The sequence below is a fragment of the Marmota flaviventris genome, chromosome 1, assembly GCF_047511675.1.
Source record: "Marmota flaviventris isolate mMarFla1 chromosome 1, mMarFla1.hap1, whole genome shotgun sequence".
Lineage (NCBI taxonomy): Eukaryota > Metazoa > Chordata > Mammalia > Rodentia > Sciuridae > Marmota > Marmota flaviventris.
In genome coordinates this window covers 35,526,831-35,544,235 of record NC_092498.1, presented here as the reverse complement: position 1 = coordinate 35,544,235, position 17,405 = coordinate 35,526,831, and the positions used below count along the sequence as shown (strand labels likewise).

Below are 17,405 nucleotides of genomic sequence, written 5' to 3'. Positions count from 1 at the left end.
AGCCAGACAGGCAGATGGAGGAGGCAGACAGAGGAGGCCTCCATTGTCAGTTGTTCTCAGTCCTTTCAGGCAAAAAGGAGGCAGCACAGTCATTTAAACCTGATCCAACCTCTTCGCATCTTACAGTGTTAAATAACCCAAAGAAGTGAAACAAGAAGGCGATGATTGAGGAACATACAATGCATTTTGGCATACATGCCTCGTTATGATTCATCTGTTTGCCTCTCTAGTTCAATTGTTTCTTTTGAAGGCAGTGGATTCTTCTTTTGTATCTCCACCCTCTTCAAATTCTGCTTATTGAATCTCTCAATCTCAGCCATGTCAGCTTTGTCAGACATGGTTGCAGAGAAAGTGGAGCGAGGCGAGGAAGCCTATGGGATTGGGTCTGTGCAGTGGCTGCTGCCAAGCCTCCTTTGATTTTTAAGCACATGCTGCTCAGCCAGAAAATTGGAAAGAATAGATATAAATAATCTTAGGCCATTTAAGACAATGAGCTGTATTTACTGCCTTCATTGTTAGTAAGTACTGACTCTGTACTTGGTAAAGCATGAATGTCTACTTGCATAATGACTTCAATCTTTTTTTTTTTTTTTCCTCATCAAATTCTCGTCTCTTCACCTTCAACTTCATGCTCAGGGTTTTAAGTCAAGGGCATGTGCTCTTGTTTTCATCGTGGAACATGACTAATGGCAACGCAGCTAATCGGTCTTAAGGTCTAGCCTCAGAGTCCACTTGATTTGTTCCTGGTTGTATAAGCAGAAGCAATGAAATAAAGGTTACAAAGGAAGCATTAAGTTCTAACTTCCCAGGATTTGGTGATTATTAAAAAATCACCTTCTTTACCATCTTTTTAGTCCCTTATAAAGGGCTATAATTATATTTTAAGAAAAGTGTTACACAGATGTAATTTACCATCTGCAGAGGAAGCCTGTTTTTAGGGAGTTTGGCAAAACTGCCTCACACCTTCATAATGGTGGTGTTGCTCCTGGTACTACCAAGAAGGGGCTTGATATTTTCCTTGTTATAGTTTAGTAGTCCATGCTTCAAATTTGTTTTTCTCTGCCAGATATCAACACAGATGAATATTCATTCAAGTTCTACTTATGCTTCTTTGACTTCCATGAAAAGATAGGAAAAAACCTACATTGTCAAAGGCACTTGTGTGGGGAGACAGAATATTTACATATGAGCAATAAAATTAAAATTCTTGTCTTTGGAAGTTCTATGGATTCCCTCCTGAATTATTATAGACCTTCCTGTATCTTCTTTGAATATTCATTCTCTATTGCTTAGGGTTGAATTCTATTCCATTGAATCCTTCCACCTTCATTATACAGAATAAGTTACCTTTCCAGCCATTTCTAATCTTGACTTTCCTTCCACTATACTAAGTTTTTGTAATATGTTCTGTAAAATAATCACTAGACTCTAGTTTCTTCTGTTTAATGACTAAAAGAACCTCTAAAGGATTTTACATGTTCATTTTCCTTTCTTCCAGGACCAGTTTATCCATACAAATTTTGAAGACAGTCAGGAAGAATGATGGGGAAAGGCCACAAGCTAGAGTATATTGAGGATGGATTGAACTGAAAATAAGCTGGTCAACTTTGCAGACCAGAGCCACAGGGAAATTGGGAATTTGGAAAAGTCAGGTGTGACTAACAGTGAGCATAAAGTGTGGGTTGAAAATGGAAAATTAATTGAGTGTATATAATATGGTCAATGTCCCCCATACTGCCATGCCAAATGCTCAACATCAATATATATGGTCTAAGCAAAACATATGAAGATCCTTCTTCAGGAAATTAAAAGCCCCCCCCCCCCCCCCCCCCCCCGCAGCTAAAAATCCAAAACTTTCACTTTTCATGCTCTTAAAGCAGTGGCTCTGAAACCCTCTGCGGATTAGAAATTTTTGGAAAACTACTTTATAGAATTTATACAAAATTTATAGAAAAGTAATGCCTGGTCCTGCCTCAGACCAATTAAACTAGAGTTCCTGGAAGCAGAACCAGCATTCTGTATTTTTTAAAAGCTCTCCAGCTGATTCTAAATTGCACTGAGAGACCATAATCCACTACCCTAATAAGAAGATGACCATGTGACAAAGGCCATCTATATCATAATTGAAAATTAGCATTTAGAAACTGGCATTGAAATATGAATAGACAACCAAGGAGCATCAGAAACTTGAGAAAAGCCTTCAAAGGAAGGAAAGAAATTAAGACAAACAAACATGAACAAAATAAAACAATTCAATGGTAGATAGTACCCATAGATTCAAAAAGTTACTGCACTCAAAACAAAGACCATTAGATAAGAAAAATGCATAATTAGTTAGAAAGTAGCTCTTACAAATTAATAGAAGAGGTGGCTGGGGCTGGGACTGGGGCTCAGTGGTAGAGCACTCACCTAGCACGCATGAGGCACTGGGTTCCATCCCCAGCACCACATAAAAATAAAATAAAGATATTGTGTCCACCTAAAACTAAAAAATAAATATTTAAAATAATTAATAGGAGAGGTTGCAAAAATTAAAACACATTCAATAAAAGAAATGAAAGATAATGTGGAAAACGTGTTCCAGAAGTTGCAATGAAATGGTAACTTATGGAAAATAAACAGAAAACATAGGTAGAATAAAGAACCAGGAACATGGTTCTAATATTGAACTAAAGAGAACTTCCAGGAAAAAAAAAATAGAACACAGAGGGGAAACACTATCAAACAGAAAATCTAAACAAAATGAAACAAACAAATAAACCAAAAATAAAAACAAAAAACTTACCAGAAATGAAAGACACAAGTCTCCAGGTTCAGAGAGTCCTTGAGTCTAAAGACATCCTAATATCTGTGATACAAATATAATCTTTAAGATAAAGGGGAGATAATTGAATTGTCCAGAAATGAAAAAAATGAGCATGGAAACAATTACATGCACAAAAATAAATAAAATAAAAAAAACACAAACTAGAAAAAATTAGACTTTTTATCAAAAGCACTGAATACTAAAGATAGCATATTGAAATTCTGTGGGAAAATGCTTTTCACCCATCAATGAAGAGTAAGACCGTAATAAATACTTGTAAATATATACATGTAAATGCATGTAAGTAAACAGAAAATTCATTTTCCATATATCATTTCTTAGGAAGTCATTTGAGGATATACTTGAGAAAAATGAAGTAAACCAAGGGGGGAGAGGTGAGATTCAAGAAAAAAAAATGTACCAATTAAGAAAATCAGTAAAAGGAAATCCCAGGATGACATTAATTGTATTAGTGTAGGGAATGAAAATGTAGACAGCAATGGAAGGATGAAGGGAATTAGGAAATATGTTTCTGAGGGTGGGGGAACCCTAAAGATTAGACAGACATTAGATGGAGATAGTGGAAAACTTTGAAAGTCAGTAAGTAGACTTGGCAACTGTGATCATATAGAAAAAATACCCAGAATTCAACTGGACATATCCTTAAGAGATCCTAAGTCCTATAATATGATGTGCATAAAAAGAACATAGGCTTCCATTAAGTTTAAAAATCTTTTCACTCACACAAAACATTTCCATACTGTACAGGCCAAAGAAAAGCAGTATCCAAACAAGTAATCAATTTGAATGAGGTTGTAGGTTTGTATGCATCAACTGAGGAATTAGATAGTATATTTAACTTGGATACATATATATGAGCTGCCTGCTTTCTCTGCTGGTATAAATATGTTCAGTGCTTCATATCAATGTCCCCAACCAGAATCCGTGGCATCCCAGCCAAAATCTGAGCATTTAATAAGACAATCTACAAAGTCCATTGAGATGACATGATAGTTTTTAAATGAGTAGTGATAATATTTACTGTGGATGTCTGTAACATTGTTTTCCTTGCCCAGTTAAAATGTTTGGTTTGAAGTAGCCTCCGTTAACCAAGAAATTGTTTCCTTAGGAAATGAGTATTGTTTAACCATGGGAACAAAAATAATTAGGTAGAGAACTGCTTAAAAGTAGTCTTACCTGTAAAGATAATTGTTCTCTTTTGTGGAAAAGTATCAGAAAAGAATCAAACCCCAGAGCACCGCTCCCCACCCCGAATTAAGGAACTTATGCAAACTTAGAATTCTATCTTCTTGTTAGAGCAATAGTCTTGTGACACTAACTTGAAATCTGTAATTGAGTAATTGAATTAGACTAATCATTTTTAAAATAAAAATTACTTGTTAGTTGAGATCTTGTTTTAGGGTAGAAAACTGATATTTAATATTAAATTTATAAATGTAATTCAAATATTTAAGGGTCTAATTAGCTAAATTTATAAATGGAACAAGCATTTTTCAAAAGTGATTTTAAAAATAATTGCTCAAATATGCTAGATTTGTAAATAGGAATTATGATTTATAACATTTACTCAAAACCCTAAGGCAGAACTAAACTTATGAATTTTTAACTTTACCACTGTGTATCAACTATACACTAACTTTTAAAACCAACCAACCAAACAAACAAAAACCCTAAACCCTCTAATTTTTTTTATGTAATAGGTTATTTTTTAAGTTTTTTTTTCATTTTTTTATTTATATAAGACAACAGAATGCATTACAATTCTTATTACACATACAGAGCACAATTTTTCATATCTCTGGTTGTATACATAGTATATTCACACCAATTTGTGTCTTCGTACCTGTACTTTGGATAATAATGATCATCACATTCCACCATCATTAATAAGTTAACTAATCCCAAAAAACCAAATGTCTAATGTTTTCTCTGATATAAGGAGGATGATTCGTAGTGGGATAGGAAGTGGGAGCATAGGAGGAATAGATGATCTCTAGATAGGGCAGAGGGGTTGGAGGGAAAGGGGGGGCATGGGGTTATTAATGATGATGGAATGTGATGATCATTATAATTCAAAGTATAAGTCTAATTGTCTTTTTTTGCGAAATATATATAAAAAAAAGAAAAGAAAAACCTTCAATGGCATAAAAATTCTCATTTACAAATGAAGGTTTTAAAAAATACCTTTATTTTGTTTATTTATTTTTATGTGGTGCTGATGTTCAAACCCAGTGCCTCACATGTGTGAGGCAAGTGCTCTGCCACTGAGCCACAACCTCAGCCCCAACAAATGAAGGTATTTTTCTTAAAAAGAAAATAACCAATAAGACAATTAAACTCTAGAATAAACAAAAAAAAGTACAAGAAAAGAAATGGGATACTGATTGTTTTTCTGCATTGGGAAATATGTCTCTGGTCATCATAATGTAAACTGGTTCTAATTTTTAACTTCTAGAATAAGGTATTGGCAGAACCCAGAGGACTTGCTTATGGTTCCAAATAGAATACACATTACTAATCTTCACAGTACAACATTAAGAGTAAAGATGGCAGTAATTGGAAAGTGAAGTTGGGTAAAAGACAGTCAAAGAGAAGAAGTAGAAAGCAATAGTTCAAGATTACTATGTGTCAAGTAAACAATTCTAGGCAGTATGCAAAGATTGCTAATGAAGAAAGAAGAAAGACATAGGAATTGAGAAAGAGGAAGGAATTGAGAAAGAGGAAAGGGAGCATTTAGAGCAGCATAAAACTTCATCAACCATAGCAGAAAGTTCATGGAAAATATCAAGAATTAAGGACTGATAAAACAAAGGATTGATAAAAAAAAGAGCTCATGAAAATATTAACAAATGCTTAATAAAATATGCATACTAATAAAACATTAATGCATATAATATAAACATTAAATATAATTATATAAATAATGCATATAATCTGAATTATGAATATAATGTAAAGTGTTAGCAATACCTAGTGATAAAACATGCATATTAATAAAATTTTAATAAATAAATATTGATAAATATTCTGTAAGGGGAGATAGCAGGAACACTGGAACAAACAGTTGGAAACTGAGTCTGTTTGAAAGAAGGGACAGGACTGGGGAATGTTGCTGCTCGGCATGTATATTTCTTACGTTGATAAACAAGTAGAAAAAATTAGTACTGAAAAACAAATGTTATAGAAAATATTTAGAAATTATTCTTTTTATGCTTCCCTGCCTCCATCATTTAATCTTTTGGATTAAAGAAGTATGGAATTACTCAGCAATTTGCAAGTTTACATGAGCTTGGAAAGAGAATGCGTGTCTAAAGAAGAGCAATGTTGTCATTTTATTACCAGAATGACTACAAAAATGTCACTCGGACTATATCTAGGCAGCAGGGACAGGCCACAACAGGAAGTCCACCAGAACTAGAGGTGCCATGGTGATGAGAAATAGCGCCAGATGAGGGCAGGGACACAGCTGCTCAGCATGAGGGGTGGGCACAGAAACAAGGAGCAAGGTGCAGACCAGTGAGGTGGACCTCAGGCAGTGCCAGGGCTGATGACAACTTCAGGAAACCCTCTCCACCTTCCCCACCAGAGATGCAACACAAGGAGGCAGTTTTTAATTAATTAGTTAATTAATTAATTAATTAATTTTTTACTGATATAGGAAGAGAACCCTGAATTGATTGGAAAACAAACAAACAAAAAACAACAACAAAAAACTGGGATCAAATAAATTCTCCTTCATCAGATAGAATAAGGGATTAAAATGGTGGCTGAGTTAAAGAATATTATACTTCTTGCACTTTTCATGGTGATATTTGTGACCGCAGATTATGGGGGAGGCAGGATTGGGGTTAGCAAGGTAGCTGCAGAGCACTGCTCATTGCCAGCACTGCCCTCCAGTAGGGGACCCAAGCTGAGTCACTTGAAGATCCTTAGCATGGATGGCAGAAGAGGTAGTACCAGAAGGGCAACAGAGAAGTAAGTACCTTGGGCATTTTAAGAAAAGTATCATGAATTACCTAGACCTGGGGGGATGGGAAAAGATCTACCCAGAAGAGGAATTGAGCTTGGCCTTGAAGAAAAGACAGGACTTAAAACTATTTAGGTTTTATTATATATATGTAATATAAAACTGGAAGCCCAGTTGACCTAAGCTTATCTCTCTCATGACTGGGATAATGAGAGAAAAATTAAAATTATTAATATATGTCTTATTTTAAAATTATCATTTAAATTTTACAAATTTGATTATAAAATATATACAGTATATAATGATCAAATAAGGGTAGTTAACACTTCCATTTCTTACACATTTAAAAAAATTTTTGATTAACACATAATGATTATACATATTTATGTGATACAATATGGTATTTCAGTGTGTATGTGTGTGTACACAATATGCTCTGGTCCAATCAGGATAATTAATGTCTCCATCTCTTTATCATTACTTTGCACTTGGATGCTTTGAGTACCTCTCTTCAGTCGTGCTTAAAACATATACTAAGTTATTGTGAACTATAGTTTCTCACTGTGCTCTAGGACACTAGACCTTATTACTTCTATCTAATTGTGTTTGGTGCCCACTGTCTACCTTTCCTCTAAACCCCTACCCCCTACAATTCCCAACTTCTAATAATCACTCTTCTACATTTGGATCAATCAATCAATCAAATTTAAGTACAAGTAAGAATTCTTATGTATATTATTATATAATACATGCTCCTTCCAAAGAAATTACTGATATTCCTTAATTCTTTAAGAAATATTTAAAATTTAAAAATTGGAAATATTTATAGACTGCATATATCAGGAGCTTTTTCACTGGTGGCAAATCCTTTAAACTTTTATAGTGAAGCAACAAATTGAAAAAACTGACTTTAAATAATTCTTTAGATAAAATTCCTATTGTATGTTTCTGTTGGTCTTGTGTGTTTCTGTTTACATCTGCATTAAAAATTTGTGTTTGTCAAAGCAGTCTATTTTTTAAAGAAGAAAATTATTATTATTTTTTTTTTGTTTTTGAGGCCTTATGGCCCATGAAGATTGCTTTTGTTCAAGTAAAGATAAAAGTGCTAGTTCTATATTCCATTTTGTGCACTATCTTCTGATTCACAAAACAAAGAGAGAATTGGGAAAGTTAATGAATGCTGGAGAGTACAAAATTCTTTCTACTGACTTCTGAGCTGGTTCTTCTTGAAGTTCCTGGGTAATTTTCACTAATCTAGAAAAATTACATTGGCTTTTCTAATGTCATCTCTCAATCTTAGCATGTAGTTTTAAGTATATTTAAACTGACATCTTCTTGAGGGAGAGATCCTGGATTTATCTGAGGCCAAAATAGTCAGGTAAAAAGAGATAATTCTAACCAAAGTAGGATGTCCTTTTATCTTTCCAGCCTCATTCATAATTTGGATAAATTTAAGTTTTTGAAGACCAGTGCAAACAGGTTTGGGTAGGTAAATGCAGCTACGACCTTGCATGGTTGGCAATTTCTCTTCCAGTGTTTCCTTCCACTCAAGACCATTTTGAGCCCCTATAGTGTGCTGGGCGCTAGGGATATTGATTGGATTATATTTTAGTGAGGAGATAGAATAAAAACAAAAACAACAACAACAAAAAGAGAAAAACACAAATGAAAGAGAAATGATTATAGATTGTGATAAGTACTTTTAGGAAATTAAAGGTGTTTAGTTGGTTCAGTGCTTAAGGAGGTTTCCTTTGAGTATATTTTGGTTGGTATGTGAAAAATCAAAAGCAGACTGACATGTAAAGAGTTAGATTATGGGCATTTTAGACAAAGAAGACAGTAGATGCAAAAGCCCAATGGCCCATGAGCCACTAGTTTAAAGTGAAATTCTGGCTGCAGTGGCAGAGCTAGGTTATGTGGAGTCAGGCCACAACACGGAGTTGGGGCATGATTGTTGGTATGATAGGACACATTAAAGAACCACTGTAGCAGATAGGTTAGTGTCTCTTCCCTCTCACCTTCTGTAACCTCCTGCCCTGTGGTGTGCTTTCCCTTATAACACCCAGCTTCTAAGTCCGAACTGCTGTCAGGTTATTGGAGCAACTTTGCCATTAAGCACAGAGAGACAGAAGCAAGTGCCTGAGATTGTGTGACTCGCTCATCCCCCAGTCCTTGACCCTTGGCTTTTGACCTCCAAATGAGAGGTCATGAAAACTCAGCTCCCTTGCTTTCAGTCTAACTAGGACTCTTCTGAGTTGAGGTGTAACTTATATTTCAGAGATTCCTGTGGGGTGGGGTAGAAGCCACATCCCCCGGGGGGACTTGCCTAAGATTATACCCCAGCTTGACTTCCTCCTTCCTTGCTTGCTCCCCCCCTCCTGGGTGTTTTTCCTAACCAACCCCCTGTATGTGAATCCTGGCAGCAGGGTCAGCTTCAGAGCTCCACCTTAGACAGTTGCCCTGTTGCTATTTCAAGGATGAATTGTGCAAAGATCTTTTAAATCCCTCTTCAACCTCTTATTGTCTGTGCGTCCTGGGACACATTTCCTGACTGCAATCTGACAAGCAATCATTCAATGTGATCTTTCAGTGAACATTTGCTGAATGCCTACTATGTGTCAGGCATCTTTCTAACACTGGAACTTCAAGTGAACAAAACCGGCAAGACCCTGAGTGCTTGTAGAGCTCAGGTTCTAGACAGGGAAACAAAATCATAACCAAAACAAAATAAACAAGTTCATCAACAAATAAACAATATAGTTTTCAAGAAAATGACAATTTAGAGGAAAAGACAACAGAATAAAGGAAACAGGGAACAGAGTGGGGACAGGAATGAGTGTCAGAATGAGCGTTGTAGTTTTCAAAAGGGTGGCCTCTTTGGGAAGGTGTCAGTGGAGTCCCCACAAAGGTCCTGGGGCTCAAAGAGCCATGCAAACTGTGCATGAAGGACAGCAAGGAGGCCAGGGTGGTTGGGGTTAAGTGGGGAAGGGAAATGTAGTAGCAGGTGAGGTCAGAGAGGGAACAGAGGACCAGAGTCTGGAGCATCTCCCAGGCCATTTTAAGGACGCTGGCTTTTACTCGCATAGAGATTGGGAACCACTGAGGCCCTTTAAACAGAACTGTGACTACTCTGACTTAGGATTTTAAAATGTCACTCTGGCTGCTGTTATGAAGACTGTGGCTGTGTGGAGCTAGGGATATAGGAGTTAAAAGTAGGCTCTGCGTTACAATATCCAGAGGTTAAAATGAATTTGCATAAGCGAGTATTCACATCACCTTGCCTGTTATTGTTCTTTTATACTGACTTCAGTAGCAAATAGAGTGATTTTAGTAAAAAAAAAGACCCTCTGCTTAGTGTCACTCTGATAGAGGTATGGACATTTATTTAATTTTGTAGAAGAAACGATTAGTTAAATTAGGGTCCCCAAAAAGAAGAGAATGTCCCCGATTGTTAGAGTCTGTAAACAAGTCTGGATGGCGCCTGGCAAAATGCCAGAGGGAGTAGTTTGTGAAGTAACGCCAGCAAGCCATTAAGTGTGGAGATTCCTTATTGGTTGACTGATGTATCTAGTTTATGCTAATTAAGATAAGCTGTGTGGAATGTATAAATACCTCTGTTGTCCTACAATAAAGGGCTTCCACTCCTGCTGTATCAATCTACACAAGTTGTTCGTCACCCCCTGGTTATTTTGCTGCAGCCGGACTGTGGCACCCGATCATTGACTTAAGATGGCATTCTGTTGAGTGGATGTTGTGGTTTGGATGTGAGGTGTCCCTCAAAAGCTCATGTGTGAGACAATGCAAGAAGATTTAGAGGTGAAATGATTGGCTTATGAGAAGTTTAACCCAATCAGTGAATTACTCGCTGAGGAGATTAGCTGAATGGTAACAGAAGGCAGGTAAGGTGTGGCTGGAAGAAGACATGGGTGTGACTTTGGCATTTATCTTGAGAGCTGGGTTTAATCTGTCTCACTCTCTGCTTCCTGGGTGCCTTGTTCCAAGCTGCTTTCTGCCACCACACATTTCTGTCATGATGTTCAACCTCACCTCATGCCCTAAGGAATGGAGCAGGCTGTGGACTGGGACCTCTGAAGGTATGAGCTCCCAAATAAACTTTTCCTTCTCTAAAACCACTCCTGTCAGTTCTTTTAGTCCCAACAGTGAAAATGCAAACTAAAACACTGAATTTCCCAGATTTCTACAGCAGGCATTTGTGCCCCTTTGAGAACACTTGGGGAAAAGTGATTTTGAATTGAGGTGAAAAGGGAAATATGAAGTGCATTTTGGACAAACTTATTTCATTATATTCTTGACCAGGTGCAGTTTGAACAGCCCAATAATTGGATTAGGTCTTATTTGGAAATTCCAAATTACTTGGAAGCAGATGACCCTTTACTTCTTAGGTAGAGAATTTCCCCCTTGGTTTCTGAAGTAGATTTTAAATAGTGGAGAGGTAGAGAGACTTCAAGGAATGTACTCTAAATAAGAATGAAAATGCCCTTACTTTCTGAAACTTAGGCCTGTTTTGGGTCTGCAGCTTCTGTGCTATGACATTTTACTAGTAGATTGGAAGAGTCCCTCCTCTGTCAAGACAAGAAGCTGCCAATATGTGGCCAACCATCAAGGGATGGGCACAAGAATCAAAGTACAGCCACAAATGCTATAGGGGTAAGGTCAGGCACTGATGACCAAAAGGAGGCAGATTAAAAGCTGCTGAACAAGGCTTTATTGAGATTCGCTCCCTGGCAAGACCTCCAGACTAACAGAGCTGGTTGGGGAGAATTGCAGTCAGGCTCAGCCAGATTGGAATTTTGGGGGGCTGAGGGCAGAAAAGGAGGGCTTGGGACAGGAAAGGGATGTTTTTGGAGTCCCTTGTCCTCCTGGGGTTGGTTGAGGGATCTTGTTGGGTTCCATGTCCTTCCAGGATTGGTCAGGAGACCCCATTGATTGACAGGTGGTTGAGTATAAGGTGCCTGATTGGTTGTTCTTTCCCGCGCTTGGGTTGCCTGGTGCTTTGTTCCCTTAGCCACCTCAAATTGACCTAAGCATTTGTGGGTGGTTGAAGAATTACTATTAACCTGGTGAGGCCCCCAGACCTTGGGACCAGGGGCATTGAGACTGCAAAGAAAGTACATGTCGTGAAATGAAATACATGTGTGGTGAGAGGGGGATAAGTTGCTCCAGATGATGTAGAGAAGTACAGGAAAAGAAGGAAAGCAGGAGCGCAGTATTCTGCACAAGGAGGATAAGGCACATTGTTAGGTTTCTGGAAAGTGTGGTTAGACAGATAACTGGAGATTGACTAAACAGGAGGTGGGGGGTCTCTGCAGATAGCCCCCTTGTTTTCAGTGATGGGATTCCAGCACCAAAGGGCACTTTCTGGCCTGAGATTTTCAGCTTCACTTAGTAGACACAGTCTAAGGAATAAGTCCATTGAGATTTATAACATCTATTCTCACTAAAATTAAAAGGAGGAGATGAGACCGTCTGAGAGGCTGAAATCAGAGTATGCAGAGCTCCATGACAACCTCAAGCTTTGTGAAGCACATTCTTGTTTTTACTTATTTATGATTTTTAAGCAAGTTTCTCAGGTTTCCACTTATTCTGGAACTCAACATTTAAAATGTAAAATTCCTAGAGACAGAGAACAAAGATTGATAATTCTTGTTATTATCAAGAGTCATGTGAATGATCTGCTTGAAACTGAATAGGAAATGAATCCTCTGTAGGTATCTTTCAGTTTAAAAAACATTGTTTTCTAAAATTTGGTTTCCTTTTTTTTTCTCCTTTTTGCCTTTTAGCTAAAGAATGGTTTCTGAAATATTTATGAGGGAGCCCAGTTATAATTAATGGCAGTATACTGTGCTACAGCATCAGTTTGTTACAGTCCTAGTGACACCAAGTCCAATTAATATCCCTGAGGGGTTCATCAAGTGTCTGCTGCTCTGTCATCTAACTAAAGACAAAAATATATGATTTTTTTTGGTGATCTCTCTGGGAACAAAAGTAAAGCCCTACTATTTGATGAAAAATATTTTCTCTGTAACTCAATTTGCTTTATTCAGCACTGCAGAGAGTTTGCAACAAGTAGCTGTTGAATGAGTGAGCGATGGGTACATGGACTAATGGATGAATAAATAAAAGCAAAAATGAGTAAACTTCCCATGAACTGGCTTCACTCCTACCTTCATCTGACAAATGGTTTATTCAGAACATCAGCTTGTATTCATTGTCTTTCCACCACATATCTTTCCTGACTTCTTTCTTTTGTTGTTGTCTCTTACTTCCAACTAGAAATTCAACTAGAAAGGCTGATTACTTGTCAATGGTTTAGATATGAGGTGACCCCCAAAATTGCATGTGTGAGAAATGCAAGAAAATTCAGAGATGAAATGATAGAGTTACAAGAGCCTTAACCAAATCAGCACACTAATCTTCTTGAATGCGTTAACCGGATGGTAACTGTAGGTAGGTATAGCTAGAGGAGGTGGGTCACTGGGGCATGACTTTGGGGTTTATATTTGTCCCTGGTGAGTGGAGCTCTCTCTCTTTGTTTCCAGGTGCCATGTTCTGAGCTGCTTTCCTCTTCCACACCTTTCCACCATGATGTTCTTCCTCATCTTGGGCCCACAGCCATGGAGTTGGCCATCTATGGATTGAGACTTCTAAATCTGTGAGCCCCAAATCAACTTTACCTCCTCTAAAATTGTTCTTGTCTGGTCTTTTGGTTGTAGCAACAAAAAAGCTGACAAAAACACCACTTTTCCAGCATTTTCAAAGCAGGAGGTTGTCTTCACCACAGGTGTGGATATAAAGTGTATAGTATTTGCCAGGAAGAATTAAATCAGCTCAAGATATTTGTTAATATGCAGATGTGTCTAAAACAAGAATTCTTGTCCTTGGAAATTTTAAATGCTTCAGTATATTCTAGGGTCTTTCTTGCTTCCCTCCCCCCTGCCCCTTCCTTTTTCTTCTCTTCTTCCTTCTCCTCAACTTCCCCTTTCTTTCCTATCCAGTTAGATAGCTTTATTTTTTGAATGGGAATATTTTCCTCCAAAATATTTGTGTAAATGGACAGGAACAACTCTTAATAATGTGTTTCCCAAATTTAATAGTATTCCATGTTTCATCAGTCCCCTCTGCATATTAAATGATATCATATCATACTATTAGAATCTTGTGCATTCTCTTTTCCTGAGTTAAATGACTGACCAGCTCTTTGGAAGCAATTTCTTATCACTTTTCACACTCAGGGAAACTGTGATGCAATAGCCTCTTGGACATGGTCCTGCCAAACAGCATTAAGAGAGGTGAGGAATGATTTGGTAATTATTATAACATTTGTTTTCCACATTATTTTAAGTCATTGCAATATTTTCCTGCTGGTAGTAAAGTCGTAGGATATATTCTGTCTTCACTCTCTTCTTTTCCATGAAATTTTTTTCTTGTAGGACCTTTCAAAACTTTACATCTTATTACTATACATCTCCTTTCCTTCACTGGCTTCTCCTAAGGCACCCCAACATTGAGAAGTATTATATGTTGGGTAGAGAGTTAACACTTCATGTCTGTGGATGGAAACACAGCTTGTGGAGAAAAGAAAGGGACAAGGGAATCCAACTGCCAGTTCAACCCATTGCCTCATTCTAGAGTGGATGTTATGCAAATTTAGAAAAGGAAGCATCCTTTGTAGTATGGTTTCAGGGCTCTGAAAAGCCTTCCTCCATCAGGCTTCATACACAGGGTTGACTCAACTCATTGGAGTTACTGCTGGGTGTTTCAGGAATATGAGATCAGTGTGCCTATCCTCTTGAATTTTGTTAAAAGTGAAGACTGACATGCTCAGACATTTTATAAGGCACAATAATGCTATATTTAAGTGCTCTGACAGCAGTAATAGATAAAGAGAGTTCACCAGCGTAAATGGGGAAGACCACATGGGCTTCAGGCATTTCTCAATGGGATGCAACCATCCTAGAGAAGTAATTTGTCAGAGTAGTATTTACTGTTTACAAACTATCCTTCAATATTTATTAGTTATTAACTTTCTAGAAGAACAGATTCAGTGCCTAAGGGAATGGTTGTAAGGACAGAAAAGTGTGTGATGGAGAGGGTAGAGAAGGCGGGGGGGGGGGGAATGTTGCTGGGGGAATACCAGAGAGGAAGCAGATCTGAATTTAGGGTGGTGCTATGCAGGAAGGATCTGGGGAGGCCAAGGGAATCCTGTGGTGTTGAGTTTTGGAGAAGGGAGAAAGGTAGGAGAGGATGGTGAGAAACAGTCTATGCAAGGAATCAGGGAATACCATTCTGTTGAGGTACCTTTCTTCACAAGCTGTGTGATTAGGTGTTAACTCCCACAGAGCTGCTTCCTCTGGGAGAAGAACAAACACATGCTGCCCTTGGCTCTTTATCTAACCTCTTGAAACAAACCTAGCCATTCCCTTATCAATTCTAAAGGAAGCAGATACCCTAAACCATGCTTGATGCATTTTCATTAAGAGTCATATGGTGCTCTCCATGACTGCTGAAGTCATGTTTAAAATATCTCTGCTTTTGATTTTTGAATGAATGAATGAGAGTTGAACAAATGTGTGAACATTTTCCTATACATAATATTCCACCTGATTTTTAAATTGAAAATCTGTAACATTCAAATGGTTCTGGCAAATTGATCATATCACGGACAACTCATTTGCTCCTGTTGAGACAGGATTCCAAGTTAGTTGAACTTTTGGTCTGACGGAGTAGGATTGAGTAAAGTATGTTTCCTGAAGCCTTCAATAAAATGCGTTTTCTCATTTTCGTATATTCAGTCTTTCTTTCTCTGGTTACTATACATATATTTACACATAAACATACAAACATATTAGTTGTTATTTCTGATGTAATATGATTTTTTCATTGCTATTTGAGTACAAAAGATAAGTTAAAACTTAGATAATTCTATCTCCTATGTCTGATAACTCATTTGGAACAAGTTTCCATTAGTATGGATTTGAGGAGACCATGAACATGTGATAATACCTTGGAATGTAATAAATTACACCCTGAGAAATCATTTAAACCTATATTTAGATCAACATTTTGAAAAGTGTGGAGGAGAGGAAATCACCATGCGGAGGAGAGAATCTTTTTCAGAAGCATGTGGGTTGATGTATTTTTATCTTTTTTTAGAAGTCTATGACAGTGTAGGCTTGGTGAATGGTAATGAAAGAAACAATACATCACATATTCCTAGGTGTTAGTGAAACCTATTGACAGAAGATTCATTTTTTAAAGTTAAGGATGTACATAAATATGGACGATGTAGACTCACTACTGTAGGACCTACAAATTATATAAAAGGAAATATTCATCATTGAATATAATATTGGCAACAGTTGTTACTGCTAATGTTTCATGTCTATGACAACATATATTCAAAACAGTATTATGTGCTTGAATACTTTTTTTTTTCTTTCAGGGCATTAAATGTTTTGAGTATCCTTCTTATATTTGGTAAATACCAACTCAAATGAGCCTCTTCCTCCCATTATAGAGATGCAAATATTTCCCCTGCCTTCTATTTCATTATAGTGCAGGAATCTGACCATTTAGTTTAGTGTGTGCCAATTGGATGCTAGTGATGAAAGAAGTAGGTGCCACATAATATCCATCCTGGCTTGCATGGTAGTTGCCTCTGCAATTTCTGGGTTGATGGTAGCAGAGGTTTTAGTGGTAATAATCAATGCACAATATTGGTGTCTGTGCTTGCTGGGAATAGAAATAGTAACTTGCTATTAAAGAGGCAGTGTGATATGGTGGTTAAAGTTGCTGGACTTCAGAGCCAAAAGTCTACCTGGAATTGAATCTCAGATTGACCATTTATTAACTGTGTTGATCTTGGTCAGTGACTATCTTCTCTGTGCCTCAGGTTTATCATCTATAAATTGGGAATGATAATAATATCTACTATCTTGGGTTATGACAATAAATTAGTTACTATTTGTAACATGCTTAAGACAGTGTCTGGATCATAGTAAACACTTTCAACAAGAGAAAATGTCTCAAGGGAAGTAAATTTTAAGGAATCAATGAGACAGAATAAGATTTATTTGAATTTACCCCCAAGAGACTAGCCATAGTTCCCAAACTGTGTGCCAAGGTGTCCTAAGCCACAGGGCCATGGAGGGATATTTTAAATTTGGGTGGGGGAAAAATGACCCTTGACATTTCTCAAATATCATGCAAACTTCTAGCTCAAGGCAGTCAGAGCACCAGTGGTTTGTGATTTTTTGATAATGTTAGAGTTTTTCAAATCTGGACTTTTTGGCAGTTGCTATGATCAAATGCTAGTACTCTGGTAAAAAAATAGTGTGAAATAGGAAGTGAGAGTGGAATTTTCTAATTTGATTCCAAGATACGAGAAGTCATACAGTGCCCATAGATGTACGCATCTTATTAATAAGTGGCTTTGTTTATTCAAGAATAAAATGCAGGGCTGGGGATGTGGCTCAAGCGGTAGCGCGCTCGCCTGGCATGCGTGCGGCCCGGGTTCGATCCTCACCACTACATACAAACAAAGATTTGTGTCCGCCGAAAACTAAAAAATAAATATTAAATTCTCTCTCT

The 17,405-nt window shown here is 37.3% G+C and overlaps 1 protein-coding gene across 1 annotated transcript; it reads right to left on the bottom strand.

Moving 5' to 3' along the window:
• Positions 1-203: 203 nt before the first annotated feature.
• On the bottom strand, positions 204-338 carry LOC114106030 (thymosin beta-4-like). Its single transcript, XM_027952793.2, has one exon. The coding sequence runs from the start codon at positions 336-338 to the stop codon at positions 204-206; it is 135 nt and encodes a 44-aa protein (XP_027808594.2).
• Positions 339-17,405: the final 17,067 nt, after the last annotated feature.

Bases quoted from the DNA above. Each gene is read 5' to 3' on its own strand.
- LOC114106030 (XM_027952793.2), bottom strand. From the start codon at position 338: ATGTCTGACAAAGCTGACATGGCTGAGATTGAGAGATTCAATAAGCAG.